We start from the raw sequence: 15,232 nt of genomic DNA on the forward strand, positions 1-15,232 counted from the left end.
CTCTGCGTGGCTGCGATTTTCATGCGATTTGCACATGAGGGTCTGGGGGTGGGGGAGGGGAAGAGTGTAGCTTTCTAGGCTGGAACACTGGAAGCCGGTAGTCTTCAGGCTACTCTATACTGGTGCTGTGCACCAGAATTGGCTGGGAATTTTTTAGACAAAAAGGGCTTTTTGTCAGGAAATGCTAGTTGGTCAATGTGACAAAGTGGGATTGTTCTTAATGTTTCCTCTGAATACTGTGTGTGTGCCTCAGTTTCCCCTATGCATTTCTTAAGTTTCTAGGGAGTGAGAGTGTTGCAGAGCAAAGGGTCAGTGCACATAAATGGCCGACACTATCTCCTGGCAACTAATGGCCAGGGCCCTTCCCCCCTGCAAGGAGATAGCTAAAGGGTTGGAGAACAAAGAGATCAGGTGACCTCCTGGCCTGGGAAAGGGACAAAGCCCAGAGGAGGAGGGGCTGGAGGGTGAGTCAGTTGGGAGCTGGCTGGGGACGAGGAGTGAGGGCAGGCGTGGGTGTCTGGCTCACTGCCTCCCAGGATGGACCTGGCTGAGGGGTCCTGTTCTCTGTACCTACAAGCTTTGTTTTAGACCATGTTCCTGTCATCTAATAAACCTCTGTTTTACTGGCTGGCTAAGAGTCACGTCTGACTGCAAAGTAGGGGTGCAGGACCCCGCGGCTTCCTCAGGACCCTGCCAGGGCAGACTCACTGTGGGAAGCGCATGGAGGGGCAGAGGATGCTGAATGCTCCAAGGTCAGACCCAGAAAGGTGGGAGCCGTGGGAGCTTCTTGCCCTGGAGACAGTCTGCTCACAGAGAGGAGACTTCACCAAGTGTCCCGACTGGCTTTGTAGGGAGCAATTCCAGAGCATTGCCTGGGAACTCCATGACAGTCAAAACCAAAAAGTTTTTGTGGAAACTTACCAGGTTCAAAGAAACTTTAATGGGGGAGGTTTCTGAGAACCAGGATAGAATTTCTGGTCAAAACCAGAGAGAGATACGCACATCCCCAGCAGGCTGCTGGTTACAGCATGCACCGTGGGCGACCCAGCCCATAGCGTGAGTCTCTCCCTCTCTGGCTCAATGAATGTTTCATTATTTATACAAAGTTGAGCAGCTCCAACTCTATTACCTGGTGAATTAGGAAGGGCAGGGGCTCAGACCTGCATTGCCCACACCCCAGGTAACCGCCACACCCACTGGGCTGCTGGCGCTTGATCTCTCTCTTGCTTTTTAACCATTTCTTTGGAATGCTCTAGATTTTGTTCCAATGCAAAAGGAAAACAGATGTTGAAACTGTGACATTTCTCGCGAAGTTCTTGTTTTCTGGACAGTCCTGCTGAGCACCCTCCCAGTCCCAGTGCACCTCGCAGGATCTGGCTGCATCATCTTGGGTCCTGCAATGACTGTCTTGGCCCAAAGTGGTTCGCACCCCAAATGCTGCTGTATTGAGAACCTGACAGGGAAACTGACCACAGCCAGCTGTGAAAGTGACCTCCTGCATTTCCAACAGACAAAAAACCAGACAAGCTGCAAGAAGTGCAAAATAAGCTACTTGGGCCCGTTCAGGCTCCTTTTCAGCTTTAAGGATCTGAGGAGTCATTAGTGACATATGGTAAGAAACAAAAGTTTGTTGAAAGTACAAGGCCAGATCCTTAGCTGGCATAAATCAGTGTCACCAGAGCTGGGTCTCGTGAGGAGAGCGCTGGACAGGGACTCAGTAAACCTGGATTCTGTTTCTGGCTCTGCCACTGGCCTGCTGGGTGACCTTGGGCAAGCCACCGTCCCTCGCTGTACCTCAGTTTCCCCACCTGTAAAATGGGGCTAGAGACCCTGATCTCCTTTGTAAAGCCATTTGAGATCTACTGCGGAAAAACTTTGTATAAATTACACCAGCTGAAGAACTGGTCTGTGATTTTTATTCTGACAGTGCCCTTTTAAAACTAAGCCCCAATGTTAACTGTGCTGTTGCTAATGAATAATAGAATTCATTTGTTTCGTCTTCTTTTTCTCCACCCTCGGTGACATGACATTTCACTGGGGTTTGCAGAGGGGCCCTCAGAGAAGTGCCACCCTCGTGGAGAAAGAAATGAGCACATGGTACTATTGCACAGAACCTGGAATGGCAGGGGGCTGCCCTAGATAAGGACTCTGTCCTGTCCCTTGGCTGCCAGAGGCCGGGAGAAAATGCAGATCAAGGCCGTTAAAGCCCATTGGATTGACAAGCCTGCATGAGGGCAGCAGGGTGTGGCATTTGCTGCTGATTCTGCTCCCTGGCTGCCCAGCCCCTTTCACGGTAATCAGCTGGGTACAAATCAGCACAGCTCCATCGACTTTGAGGATCAGGCCCCTTGACTTTAATGGGAGTAGACAACTCCCTGGGGGCACACAGAATCGGGCCCCTCCCTGAAAAGCATCAAACAGAACAGATTCCACATACCACAGAGGGCATCAGGAGGGGGCAGGAGGGATGGTTCTGTGACAGGCACTCTCCAGCACAGCCCTCACCCGTCAAACCAGCCCCCAGGCGGCCCCTCGCTGGGCACAGGGGAGCACTGATTAGTCTACAGTGGATCCCAGCAGGTCCCTGGCCAAGGGGAGGGAGAGCGCGAGGCTGCAGGGAGCTGGCCCACTCCTCTGCAGGGGGATCAGCCCGGCCTTCCATTCTCACCTCTGACTCCGAGTCGGGATTGGAAGAAAAGCTCCATGGAAGAAACTGAGCTGGTTTGGAGCAAAAGCTGGTTTGGAGCAAAAGCCCCATGAAGCTGCTCCCACCCTGGAAATGCTGGCCTGGCCTGGCCCCGACCCACGGCTGTGGAGGTGACTGCAGCCCTGAAGCGGAGTGCAGAGAAGTGTCCATCCCTCTCCCAGTCACCATGGTGTCCCGTGCCCCAAGCGGAGCACAGACAGGGCGGATGATTTGCCCCATACAAGCGCTAAGAGTTATTATTACCACCCAGCTGGAAACTCAACTGGAGGCCTGCAAGGGCCTCTGCCTGCCCCAGCGCCAGGGGACAGGACAGGAAATGCCCCTGGCTCCCCTTTCTCCTGGTGCCAGAAATGAACCAGGGCACGGGAGGAGCAGCAGATACCTTTGGTGCCAAGGAGCTCTGGATGCTTCTTCCGCTGCCTATTGAGCTCCTTCAGGGGTGGGTTCTCGGGGTTGAGGCACTGGACCTGCTGCAGCCTCTCTTCTGAGCTCTGCGCCACCTCCAGGACAGGAACAGGGTCTAAAGGAGAGCAAGGCAATGAGGTGAGGGGCAGCAGCTGGCAGTGAGCTGCCCCCGCACCGTCTGGGAACAATGCAGATGCTTGCAGCCTGGATCAGAGCCTGCATGCCTGGGCAGGGATGGTGACCAATGCTACGGTGAGCGTAACTGATCCTTTGCACTGGATCAAGGCCATCTGTGTCATGGGGAACACAGGCCTCCCTTAGCGGGCAGTTGATCCGGACTGTAATGGCCATGGCAGCTAGGCATGAGCCCCAGGCTGCACTCCCTGCACACCCACATTTCCCGCATAGCAGGGAAGGCAGGATGGGTTTCCTCTTACAAATCCCTGTATCGATTCTGCACAGTGTGCATGCCGCAGCCACCTTCCTCAATTAAAGAGGCCAGACTTTGCTCTCTGTTACACCAGCATCAATCCGAAGCGACTGCAGCCAGGTCAATGGATTAGCTCTGGATTTAGACCCCCATTTCTAACTGCCCCAGTCACCCACGTGTCCGTACAGCGCAGCGGTCCTGGAAAAGCGGTGTGCATGCAAACCACCAGCTAGGCCGCGCAGCCTCAGTGACACAGGCATTCGGGGCACATGGGAGCTTTTTAAAACCTAGGCCTTAGGGCAGGGAGATCAGAATCCAAACGTGGCGTCTTTGAGATTGTCCTTAACACTAGCCAACGAGCCCTGTTGAAGTCTGAGCACACTCTTAAGCGCTGCGAGGATAAAGGCTTTCATCCCAGGCCTTCAGCACTCCTTCTAGTCATGTGGAACCTCCATTCCCACCCTGAAACCTGCTCGAATGCCAGCCAGCAACACACACTCCTGATGATGCCTGTTTATTTAGGCAAAGGCAGGCACAGACAATGGCAGTTTGTGCAGAGGTAAGCAGGTGCATTCAGAACAGTACGTCTTTCCTCTGTCAGCATTACACCATCATTAGCTAGTGTCTGCTCAGCAGGGTGTGCCATTATGTCTCCCAGGGCTGATGTAATTATACATTGACATAATTAACCCAGCAAGCCCATTAAGCAGTCCAGCTAAAAATTCATCTATAATTATTTGTTGTGTGCATGCTAATGAGTCCATCTGCACTGCCATTGTACAACATGAACAAATTAATTTACAAGTCTGGATTTTTAATAAGTTCAAGAAAATGCCTCCTATTGAGCCAGGTTAATTTTTTTTTTTTAAGAGGAAAAGAGGGAAAAAAATAGAATCAAATTCTCCAGGGTCAAAAAGTTAGATAAACAGGGAGGTGGAAGAGAGCTAAGCTCTCTGCCTTCTACCCACACCTATGGCACAAATCCAACTGCAAAACAACAACTGGCAATAAAATCCAGCTCTGTTGCTAAGAACAACTCCCTCAGCCTACGATGGTATCAAATGCAGAATAATTACAGGTGGTAGTAACGAATGGTGCCAGCTCGCCACAGCCGTGTGGACAGCCCGACTGACCTTTCATTTTCCTTGCTGCGTATAATTGTACAGGGACCGCTTGGAGACATTTGGTGGTGAGAAGTCGACAAGGCGCAAAGTCAGTTTAAAATCAAAGGCAGGGCAATTAACTAGGCTACAGGGCCCATGCTGATTGCCTTACTCCTGTGAGGAGCCCACTGGACCAGTCCTCATCTCATTTACACAGAGGTAGACCTGGAGTAAGTCCTCTGAGTGAACATGTTTGCTCTGGATTTCCACCAGTGTCATGGCCAATAATGGTCTTACTGATTCCAGTGGCCCTGCTCGTATAAAGGGGGAAATTCACCCCGTGTAGAAGGTTGACCAATCAAGGTGAATGCCCCACTCAAGTCCCACTTAAGACCTATGGCCCAGTCTCCCCAAAGGTATTTAGCTGATTTCACTGGGAGTTGGTCGCCTAATACTTTTGACGATCTGGGCCTATGGGCTTTGTGTCTGTCTTTTATCTGGGGGAGAATTTTAACCACGGGAAGCAGGATTTGACCCCTTTATGTTTGCCAGGATTCTTGTAGCCACGTATATTTATATACTTAGGCCCCCGTCTTCCGGACACTTATACACACCGACTTAACTTTGCACCCATGATTAGTCAACCTGATTGCAGTCAACGGGACTATTCGTGTGTAGAAAGTTGGGCACATGTGAAATTAAATGCCAGCTATCTGAATCCCCTTTACCTGAAAGTCCTAGTTATCCGAGGCCACATGTGTATGCCTGGTTATTTGAAGCTTTCGGAGGTCCCCCAGGCCTTTTGGATAAATGGGCCTGTACTGCATTTCTGGAGCACCCATCGCTGGAGGAACACCCTAGTGGGTGAATTGTTCGAACGATTGCCATCTCGTCTGTACCCAGGGCAGATGCTGTAATGGAGGTGAGCAGCCGAGCTGAGGCCTGATCTGGCTTCCATTGAATTCAATGGGCATCTTGTCAATGACTAACAGGAGCAAGACCTCAGTGGACATGCTCTTCAGATTGGTCTTGGGAGATGCTCTTTGACTACCCAGGACCATTTCCTTGGGCTACTCACCAAGCTAATCCTTTACCTTCTCAGCCTGCCTCTTGGGACTCTTGGGACCATTTCCTTGGGCTACTCACCAAGCTAATCCTTTACCTTCTCAGCCTGCCTCTTGGGACTCTAGCAGAGCAGGGCATAAGGGAGGGAAAGGAAGCCGCCTACAGTCACACAAAAGCCTGAAGCGCTGGTAGTGGTGCACAGAGCAGTGGTTAGGAACCAGCGATTCGCAACAAGCAGCAATCCTCGTGCTCTCCAGCTGCAGCAGGACCTGGCTTGCACCATGGTATGCCGCGATTCAGGTACGGATTGGGTTTGCCTATGAAAACTTGACACCAGTTAGGCTGCTGGTGTGCTGAGCCCAATCCTGTCTCATTCTGCCTCGTTCCCTTGTTCTCTCCTGTCAGGCTGTCTGCAGCCCTCTGTGGTCTTGTCTTGTAGTTAGAGCGGAGGCAATTTGGGGCAGGGACCAGCTTTTTGTTCTGTGTTTGTACAGCGCCTAGCACGCTGGGGTCCTGGCCCATGACTAGGGCCTCTAGGCGCTACACTCAGATAAACAACGGGAACAAAATCCCAGTGATAGCCTGGGCCCCAACTGCCCTAACCAGATGCACTGCCAAGGAAATGAACAAGCTGAAATGGCTGGAAATAATAATTCTCTAAATCGTCAACAATGACGCTAACCATTCTGGAGCAGCTGGAAACACTCACCGACATTACAGTCTGAACTCTCTTCTCAGAGACCATCTTGGAATCCTAGTAACAGATGGCAGATTTCAGGGGTTTACTGGAGCAAAATTAATCCAATTTCACGTCAATCTTACCCAAAGCTCAGTGAAGTCAGTGAGAAGACTTAGGTGTGGCCCATGACCAAGAACCTCAACCACACTAGCCAGTTAAGCATATTTTCCAAGGCTTTACTTGGGTATGGAAGGCCAGTTCCTCAGTTGGCATAAATCAGCATAGCCTGGCTGACTTCAGTGGAGATAAATTGATTTATACCAGAGATAAAGTGATTTATATCAGTGAAGGTCTGCTAAATGTTGCTTTCTACCGAGTATAAATGGTTACAAAAGTCTCCTTGTAAGACCAGTTTGAACTCTCCAGTTTCTGATGAAGAAATCCTCTGGAAGAACAGAGAATTGGCTCCATACGTTTTCCAGGACAGAAGATCAAAATGAAGCAAATATTAGTCAAAGACCAAAATGCTCCTTTGACACCTTTCAATTTCTACCTTGACATTATGTATAAAAGACCTGATCCAATTCCAACTAAAGTTAATGGGAGTCTTTCCCTAGGCTTCGGATATAGCCCCTTGGGTCAAATTTTAAATGCACCTTTATCCAAGTCTACAGTTTTGAAGGTGCAAAACTGCACCAGTGAACACCCGCTATTTAATTCATGTCAACATCAAGGTCTCTGATGATCCCCACCCATCAAACACTTACACTGCTAAGTGAGCAGGATTAGCGAGCCTGCCAAAATGGAGGCCATTGACTGAAACACTGGCCTTTTTCATTCTAGCAAGACGGGCCAAATACATTCCTGATAGAACGCCACTAACTTCATTGAGTTACCGCAACGATGAATCTTGCCCAAGGAATCTACCGCCTGGTTTTCAGAATAGGTCACCATTTCAAATGAAGGCAGCAGGACTGCAAGCATTCGGCACCTTTGAACAACAGGCCCTGAGCAAATTACTATATCCCTGCACTGGCATCACACCCTGATGGACACACTGTTCTTTTCCATCTCTTGCTGCAGTTAGTTTATGAAAACCATTCTCCATTAATTTCTTCATGCAACCACCATTTCTGCCGAAATCCAGAGAACAACAATCCACTGTTGTTAATTTTGAAACACAGCCGGGTGGTTTTCTTTATAGAAATAAAAAGACCAGACAACAAGGAGACTCTGTCAAAATATGCATACTTAAAATGCCTGTAATTGAAGAATCGCTGTACCAAAGGAAATCCCATTTACTTTGTCTTGAAGAATTATTTGAGGCATCAGCTGAATGTCAGGCAGAGTGACTAAGGTATACAAGTTGTGGGGGGGGGGGGGGAAGAGGAGCCTTCTGTTTGCTTTCAAATATATGTTGAGCTAGCTTCTCACTACAGTAAAAACAGCTGTATAAAGAACCACTCGAAATCCCCCTTTCTCAGCAAGAACCGAGAGGAGAAAAGGCTCATTCTGATAATTACAGCAGGGAAAAAAGAAAACATGCTCAAGTGAGGAGCAAAGCTCGTGTGCTCACCTTTCACCGCTGCAGCCTCGAGTCACTGCCCAGCACTAATGGAAGATCAGTCTCTAAACCTGTTAAGGCTCTTTTGTGCTACCCTAGGGCAGCTGGGCAAAGCAACGCACAGAAGCAACTGCCCAAAGATGATGGTGAGTTGGTGCCGAAGCAAAGAACACGACCCAGGAGCTCTGGACTACCCACTAATCCCTAAAGGTAGTTCCACTGGGATTCAAGAGGTGGTGGCTGGAGTGAGTAGAAGCTCACCAGCTGCTGCTCATTCTCTGTTTGGCCTGTGACATCCATTTCCCTGGCTGTCCAATTCTCCGATTCCCCACTCACTTGCAGCAGTATTACCGCAACAGAACACTACGATTCCAGTGGAGTTACTCCTGATTTACCCAGGCGTGAGAGGAGAGTCAGACCCAGGGGTGGCTCCAGGCCCCAGCATGCCAAGTGCATGCTTGGGGCGGAATGCCGCAGAGGGTGCTCTGCCAGTTGCCAGGAGGGCGGCAGGCAGGGTGCCTTCGGCGGCATGCCTGCAGAGGGTCCGCTGGTCCTGCGGTTCCACTGAAGCCGCGCGACCAGCGGACCCTCCGCAGGCACGCCTGTGGGAGGTCCACCGAAGCTGTGGGACCGGCGTGCCTGGGGCGGCGAAATGTCTAGAGCCGCCCCTGGTCAGACCCAATGTATCTAACAGTGGCCAAGAATCCCCCACACTGAGGTTCGGTCTGGTCTGAGCTCTGCTCATTGGAAAACCTGGCAAAAATGATTGAGTTAGAGGAACCAATGAAAGCCAGGGGCTTACAATGGAAATCCCAGTGTCCCCGAGCTAGGGAAGGAAGGATGGTCTTGGGCTTCTGGCTCAGGAGATCAGGGATATCTAATCCATTGGACAAGTCATTTGGGCCCAAATTTTCAAAAGTGGCTTCTCACCAGAACAATTTACCAAGGGTCCTGGGGGATCCTCCAACACTGGCAATTTTGAAATCAAAACTAGCAGCTTTTCTACAAGAGCTGCTCTAGGAATTACTGTGGGGCATCTCTCTGGCCTGTGTTACCCAAGAGCTCAGACAAGCTGATCACAATGGGCCCTTCTGGCCTTGCAATCTACGAATCGATGAATTTTGGATGCCAAGATTCATCCAAAATCTTGGGGGGAGGGATAGCTCAGTGGTTTGAGCACTGGCCTGCTAAACCCAGGGTTGTGAGTTCAGGGATCTGGGGCAAAAATTGGTCCTGATAGCGAAGGCAGGAGGCTGGACTTGATGACCTTTCAAGGTCCCTTCCAGTTCTAGGAGATTGGTATATCTCCAATAATTATTATTATTAAGATTTGGAAACCTTGGCCCCACTTTTCAGAGCTTCTGAACACTCACAACTCCAGCTGAAGTCAGTGGGAGCTGCAGATGCTCAATGCCATTGAAAAGCCTGGCCCAAGCATCTCACGTTGGATGCCCCAAAACTAAAGCACCCAAAAGTCCTGAAAATAAATGCTTTGCCAGCTCTGTGCCTCAGTTTCCCTATGTTAGGTGAGAAGAATAATACTAGCCAATAATATGATTACATCATGGTGCTGGGAGGCTAAATTCCTTGATCAATAGCTTGGATTTGCTGACTTTCCAGGCATGCTGCAAGACGGTGGGAATGCCCCTAATGATGATAGGATGGAAAGCAGTTTCTGCGGGTGGCTGCCTGGCTGAGTCCCTGTCCTGATGAGGACTGTAATGCTGCTTGGATTTTACTGTATTATTAACGTCTTGGATGTCCACAGCCTTGGATAGGCGTCTTTTAAATTTTTTAAAATCGAAATAAATAAATACAAATAATGTTTACAAAGCACTTTGAGATCCTTGAATTGAAGGGAACTACAGAAGGGCATCAGATTACCATATATGAGCACTGAATAAACCTGATTCCTAGGTATAACTGATGGATTATCCATGGACATGGAAGCTACAGTAAAGAAACAAGTTAGTGGAGAGTTGACTAACCCTTGCATCCTACCTGGCACACATTAGCAGAAAGTGACACTCAATGAAATTAGAGGGCCATAAATTTAGAACCAGTAAAAGGAAACCATCCCTTCCCACAGCATAGCGTCCACTTGTAGAATTCCCAGCTGCAGAGGGTCATTAGCTGAAGACCTATAGCGTGGCTGATTTTAAAAAGGATAATTTTACAGCCATTAATAACATTTGTAGCTATGCAAGCTAAGATAACAATATAGGTAATTAAACCTCATGCTCCACGGCCTAAGATGATAGACTGCCGGGTCGTGAAGGATTCCCCATCTCATTCCCACTGCACACACTGGGTAGATCAGAGGTAGGCAACCTATGGCACTTGTGCCGAAGGCGGCACTTGAGCTGATTTTCAGTGGCACTCACGCTGCCCGGGTCCTGGCCACCAGTCCAGGGGGCTCCGCATTTTAATTTAATTTTAAATGAACCTTCTTAAACATTAAAAAAACCTTATTTACTTTATATACAACAATAGTTTAGTTATATATTATAGACTTATAGAAAGAGACCTTCTAAAAACATTAAAATGTATTACTGGCATGGCGAAACCTTAAATTAAGTGAATAAATGAAGACTCGGCACCCCATTTCTGAAAGGTTGCCGATCCCTGGGGTAGATGTGTCACCAAGAGGGTCTTTTCTTGCTAGCCCCGGAAGCACCAGGGAACAGCCAATGCAGAATAAAAAGCTAGACAGACCAATGATCCAATCTGTTATGGCAAATTCCTCTGTCTCTTTGTAACAAGGAATAATGTAATAGCAAAAATCTATGCCACTACCCTGTGTAATAAAGCTGCGACGGAGTTTTGCCTGTATCAGCATTTCCATCTAGCTTCTTTCACCAACCAGGCCTTTGCTGAAATAAAAATGACACATTTTCTAAACATTTCCTCTTCAGATGTAAGCTGTTTGCATTTTGATTACGTATTTTTGGACCTGGGAGAGCTAAAGAAAACATTTGAGCTTAAAGCAGCACACCACCATTCCCTCCTGGCTAGTCCACATGAGAGGAGAGATTTTATGTGATCTGTGGGCTAAACAGCCCGTCCACATATAGGTAACAGAGTCCTATGAAAACAGTGTGGATTAAAATGATATTGGCTTTGTGTGGCAATTTCTAATCTATTTGTGCACACGATGCTTAATTAAATGACTAACTTACTTTGATTTCATTAGAGCCTAACCTCACAAGAGACCAAACCAGCTGATTTTTTTTTTTAAATACTTGAATACAAAACAGTCTTTTTAAAAATTGGCCTGGTATTTTTCTTAAATTATCGATGCCAAATACAACCACTAGCTGGTGCTACTGCACACTATTTTAGCATTCACAACTTCACAGGGAAGGGGAATGTCCCTTTCACTGATGCGTCCAAAAGAGTTGGGTTTTTGGCTTCGTTAAGAAATCTTCCAGGAAAACCCAATTCCCTGGTAAAGAAAAGACAAAATACCTTCCCACACTCTGCCGCAGAGAGACCGAGGCTCCCGCTGGCGACGTGTGTGTTTGGGGAAGCGGAGTGCCGACGAGGGATGGCGTCCGTCTAGCTGTGTGGCTCTGAGCTGAAAGTCTGGGGATGTCTGCAATGGCGAGGGAAGGGGAGCTGACCTCGCATATCTCCTAGCGAAGGGACTGCTGCAGATTTCCCATTCTGATCCTGTCAGGGGTATTTGCATCAGGGGCTTCAGGCTCTGATCCTGGAAGTGGTCATGCACAGGAGCAGGGTCTTGGTTTGGTTCCATCTCTGAGCTCCAGTTGGGATCATGACGGGCCGAACCCAGATGTCCTTCCTGTACTGAGTCCTTGTGAAAGCAAAGCCCTTCCTGCAGTCAGGGGGAGCAGTGAGCACTCAAGATACCCCAGGATTTGGCCCCTGGGCACCAATGGGAATTGTGTCTGAAGACGTGTGGAGTCAAACTGAGCAAGGACCTCTGGGGTGGGCCGTATAACTTAGATCTTTTAATCTAAACGTTGTCAGTAACTGAAGGTTGTGCCCTTGGGAAGTGACCTTCACTGCGCTTCAGCTCTGCAGCCCTAGTGACGGGGGAACCCCTGAAGGGTTAGTTTGGGTTCCAGGCTGAACCCCTCTCGCCAGTAACTCAAGCTGAAACTCCTAGCTCACCTCATGTCCTGTCTCGAGACACAAACGTTGGTCAAACTTTCGAGAACTCTGACCAAGGGTTTGCTTGGGGTTGGTGGGCTGGGTGAACATTCTGGATGGTTCTTATTGCCTCAGAACCAGCCTTCCCCCCGCTTTGATTAATACAGGGCCCACGAGAGGTCAGTGCTAATGCTCAGAGGATGTTCTGAGGCTGCTCATCCAGCCTAAAGTCAATGCAGAGCCATGTGGGAGAGAACTGAATTTGGCCTGACATCTTGCTGTCCTGGATTTTTAGGTTGTATTTTCCCACTCAGCTTGGCTGTTCTTACCTGAGTTACTTACTGAATAATTCATTCGCCTTTCTGGGTCCTGAAATGTTCCAGCTCCACGTGATACTCACGGAACATTACTCTAGTTAACGTCTAATTACACATTACATCAAAGCTGCTGTGGAGCCGCATGGAGTGGCTGCAGAACAATGATGTGTCTCCAGCAAACCACATTGTGCCTGGCACGTTTGAGGGACTCCAGACAGCTGGATCACTCAGGACCGGCAGGAAGGGAGAGCCTCACTCACCGTTACCCATCCACTTCCAGACCCCAGCCGTCCCCCGGCTTTTAACTCTCCTATGGTCTCCACACACCCCTACGTGCTCCCCATACTGAACCCTGCACATGTCCTTGCCTCCATTGCCACATCTTCCCTGTTTCCTCCTCCCCAGAGCCAGCTCCTCCACCTGGGACTCCTTCCCCTCCGAGCCTAGGCCTGCAGCCCTTGCTTGGGCAAAAATTCCCATTGATATTCAAGTCAAGAGGCCAAATGCTGCTGCTGTTGGAATCAGCAGGAAGCTGGACTCTCATTCCTTCCTTTTGCATGCAACTGACCATGAAACCTCCCCCGCCTCTACTGGCTGACTCTGGCAGGGCATTTCCCGCTCTCCCATCTGCAGGGCTCTCTCTGGGCTGGTCCCACAAGCAGCTCACTAGCAGAGCAGGCCAAGCCCACCAGCTCGCTTTCAGCCCCCTGCACGCACGCGGAGGCCTGTCATGTGGCGTTGCTGTTGAAAGTGAACAGCATGTCTTCCCATGTCATCTGGCATTAGTGTGAGTGACACAGCACCGCTCCCTGCGTGAATCAGGTCAGGTGAGGTGAATGGAACCCCTCCAAGACCCCGGACGTGGCCCTGCTGAGAGCACAGCCCCACGTTGGGGGAGAGGGGAGGGCTAGTTACTTTCCTGAGCCCTTTGGGAAAGCGGCAGTATCCTCCCAGGGGGAAATGCTCCTCCTAGTGTCCAGCCCCAGTCACTCAGTGGCCATGTGGTGAGGGAAGGAATTTCTCCGGCTCACAAGGTCACCGTAAAGTGATAGCAGCTGCTACTCCTGCCTTGGGGGCTGCGTAGTACCTGCCCCCCCCATGTCCAGGCAGGAGCAGGGGCTGAGACTGCTTCAGATTCAGGGGTGCGAGAGTCTCCAGACACCTGTATCAGAGAAGTAGCCGTGTTAGTCTGGATCTGTAAAAAGCAACAGAGAGTCCTGTGGCACCTTTTAGACTAACAGACGTATTGGAGCATAAGCTTTCGTGGGTGAATACCCACTTTGCATGCGTCTGACTAAGTGGGTATTCACCCACAAAAGCTTATGCTCCAATACGTCTGTTAGTCTTAAAGGTGCCACAGGACTCTCTGTTGCTTTTTCCAGACACCTGGTACTGCCTGGGGGCATTGTGTAGGAGCCAATGGCTGGTGGAGCCACCCAGTGGCAGATCCACTGCCCCTGCTCCATCCTGCACATGCCCCGAGGCAGCCCCTGCAGAGCTAGAAGGTACCTCCCCCTGCACAGCGAAGCCTCTCTGGACAAGAGGAAGGGGCTGGATTTGGGACTAAGATCTGAGCGGCACTAAGGCTGACCCAGTTACAGCGCTCAGGGGTGTGAAAAATTCACAACCGAAGTGCCGCAGTCCTGCTGACCTAAGAATTCTTCCATCAGCCTTGCTCCCATTGTTGGGGAGGTGGATACCTACAGCAACGAAAAAAGCCCTTCCATCGCTGTAGGCTGCGTCTACGCTCAGGGGTTACAGTGGAGAAGCTACAGTTAGAGTTAGCCAGACAGACAGAGGATATAGCTTCAGGCCTTGTTAGAGTGACCAGACAGCAAGTGTGAAAAATCAGGACGGGGGTGGGGGATAATAGGAGCCTATATAAGACAAAGCCCTGGATATCGGGATTGTCGCTATAAAATTGGGACATCTGGTCATCCTAGGCCTTGTCTACACCAGGGATTTGCTCCAATTTCAGCCATCAATGTAGACAGGCACAGCTGCTGTTTGCACTGACGAAGTATGCCCCTGCTGGACATTGGTATCAGCTCGGTCAGTGCAAACAGTGGCTGTTCCTGTCTACACCATGGGCTGCACCAGCGCAGCTACACCGCTGGCTGAAACGGAGGCAAATCCTCAATGGAGACAACCCGCCCTGTTCCCCCTGCATCTCTCTCTTCTTCAGCCCATGTGCTCACCTGCTTCTTCCCAGTCGCGCCGCTAACAAGCCCCTTCCCTCCAGCCTGGGTCTGCGTCTCGTGAGTTTGCCCAACGCGAGACAGAAATCAGCCGCCTCTGCTACACAAGTCAAAGGGAGGCTTAAATCAAATCTCCCTCGGCAACAATGACATTAATTATGCTTTTAACACATTTTACTGCTCCCCCCCCCCACTTCACGCCACATCTGTGTGAACAATATTGAAAAGATTTACGATCTTCTTTCGTAATTGCAGCCACACAGCCCCGCTCACTTCTCAAAACACTCGCTGAGCAATCAGCCTCCGCCGGGGAGCCGTGTTGACAGCAGCCATTCAAAACAAAAACGTTGAATCAGGACTTGTGTGTCGCTTCGAAAGTAGACTACAAAGAATCTGCCTGTCAAGGAAAGCATCGAAATGGCTGAAATTACAGGAGTGAGCGCCCGCGCTGAGGTGGGGTCTGCGCGGGGAGGACGAGCGAATAGATCCGGGCTCTGACATTTGGTTCTTGTGTCGCAGGATAAAATTTAATGAGGACAGGAATGTGTCTCCTGAATTCCCTAAAGAAATCATTAAAACATTTTGTTATTCCTAAATGTCTGCCCGATGATTTAGTGCCTCTGCCGGAGCCCTCCTGCACCTCACGAC

General features: G+C 49.8%; 1 protein-coding gene across 1 annotated transcript in view; it reads right to left on the bottom strand.

Moving 5' to 3' along the window:
• CUX2 (cut like homeobox 2) overlaps nt 1–15,232 on the bottom strand; it is a 94,209-nt gene that overhangs the window by 47,852 nt on the left and 31,125 nt on the right. The window contains exon 4 of the mRNA XM_032800608.1: nt 3,090–3,227. Within this exon, the coding sequence (XP_032656499.1) occupies nt 3,090–3,227 (138 nt within the window). The remainder of the gene's footprint in view (nt 1–3,089; nt 3,228–15,232) is intronic.

The sequence above is a fragment of the Chelonoidis abingdonii genome, chromosome 22 (assembly GCF_003597395.2).
Source record: "Chelonoidis abingdonii isolate Lonesome George chromosome 22, CheloAbing_2.0, whole genome shotgun sequence".
In the NCBI taxonomy this organism is placed as follows: Eukaryota; Metazoa; Chordata; order Testudines; family Testudinidae; genus Chelonoidis; species Chelonoidis abingdonii.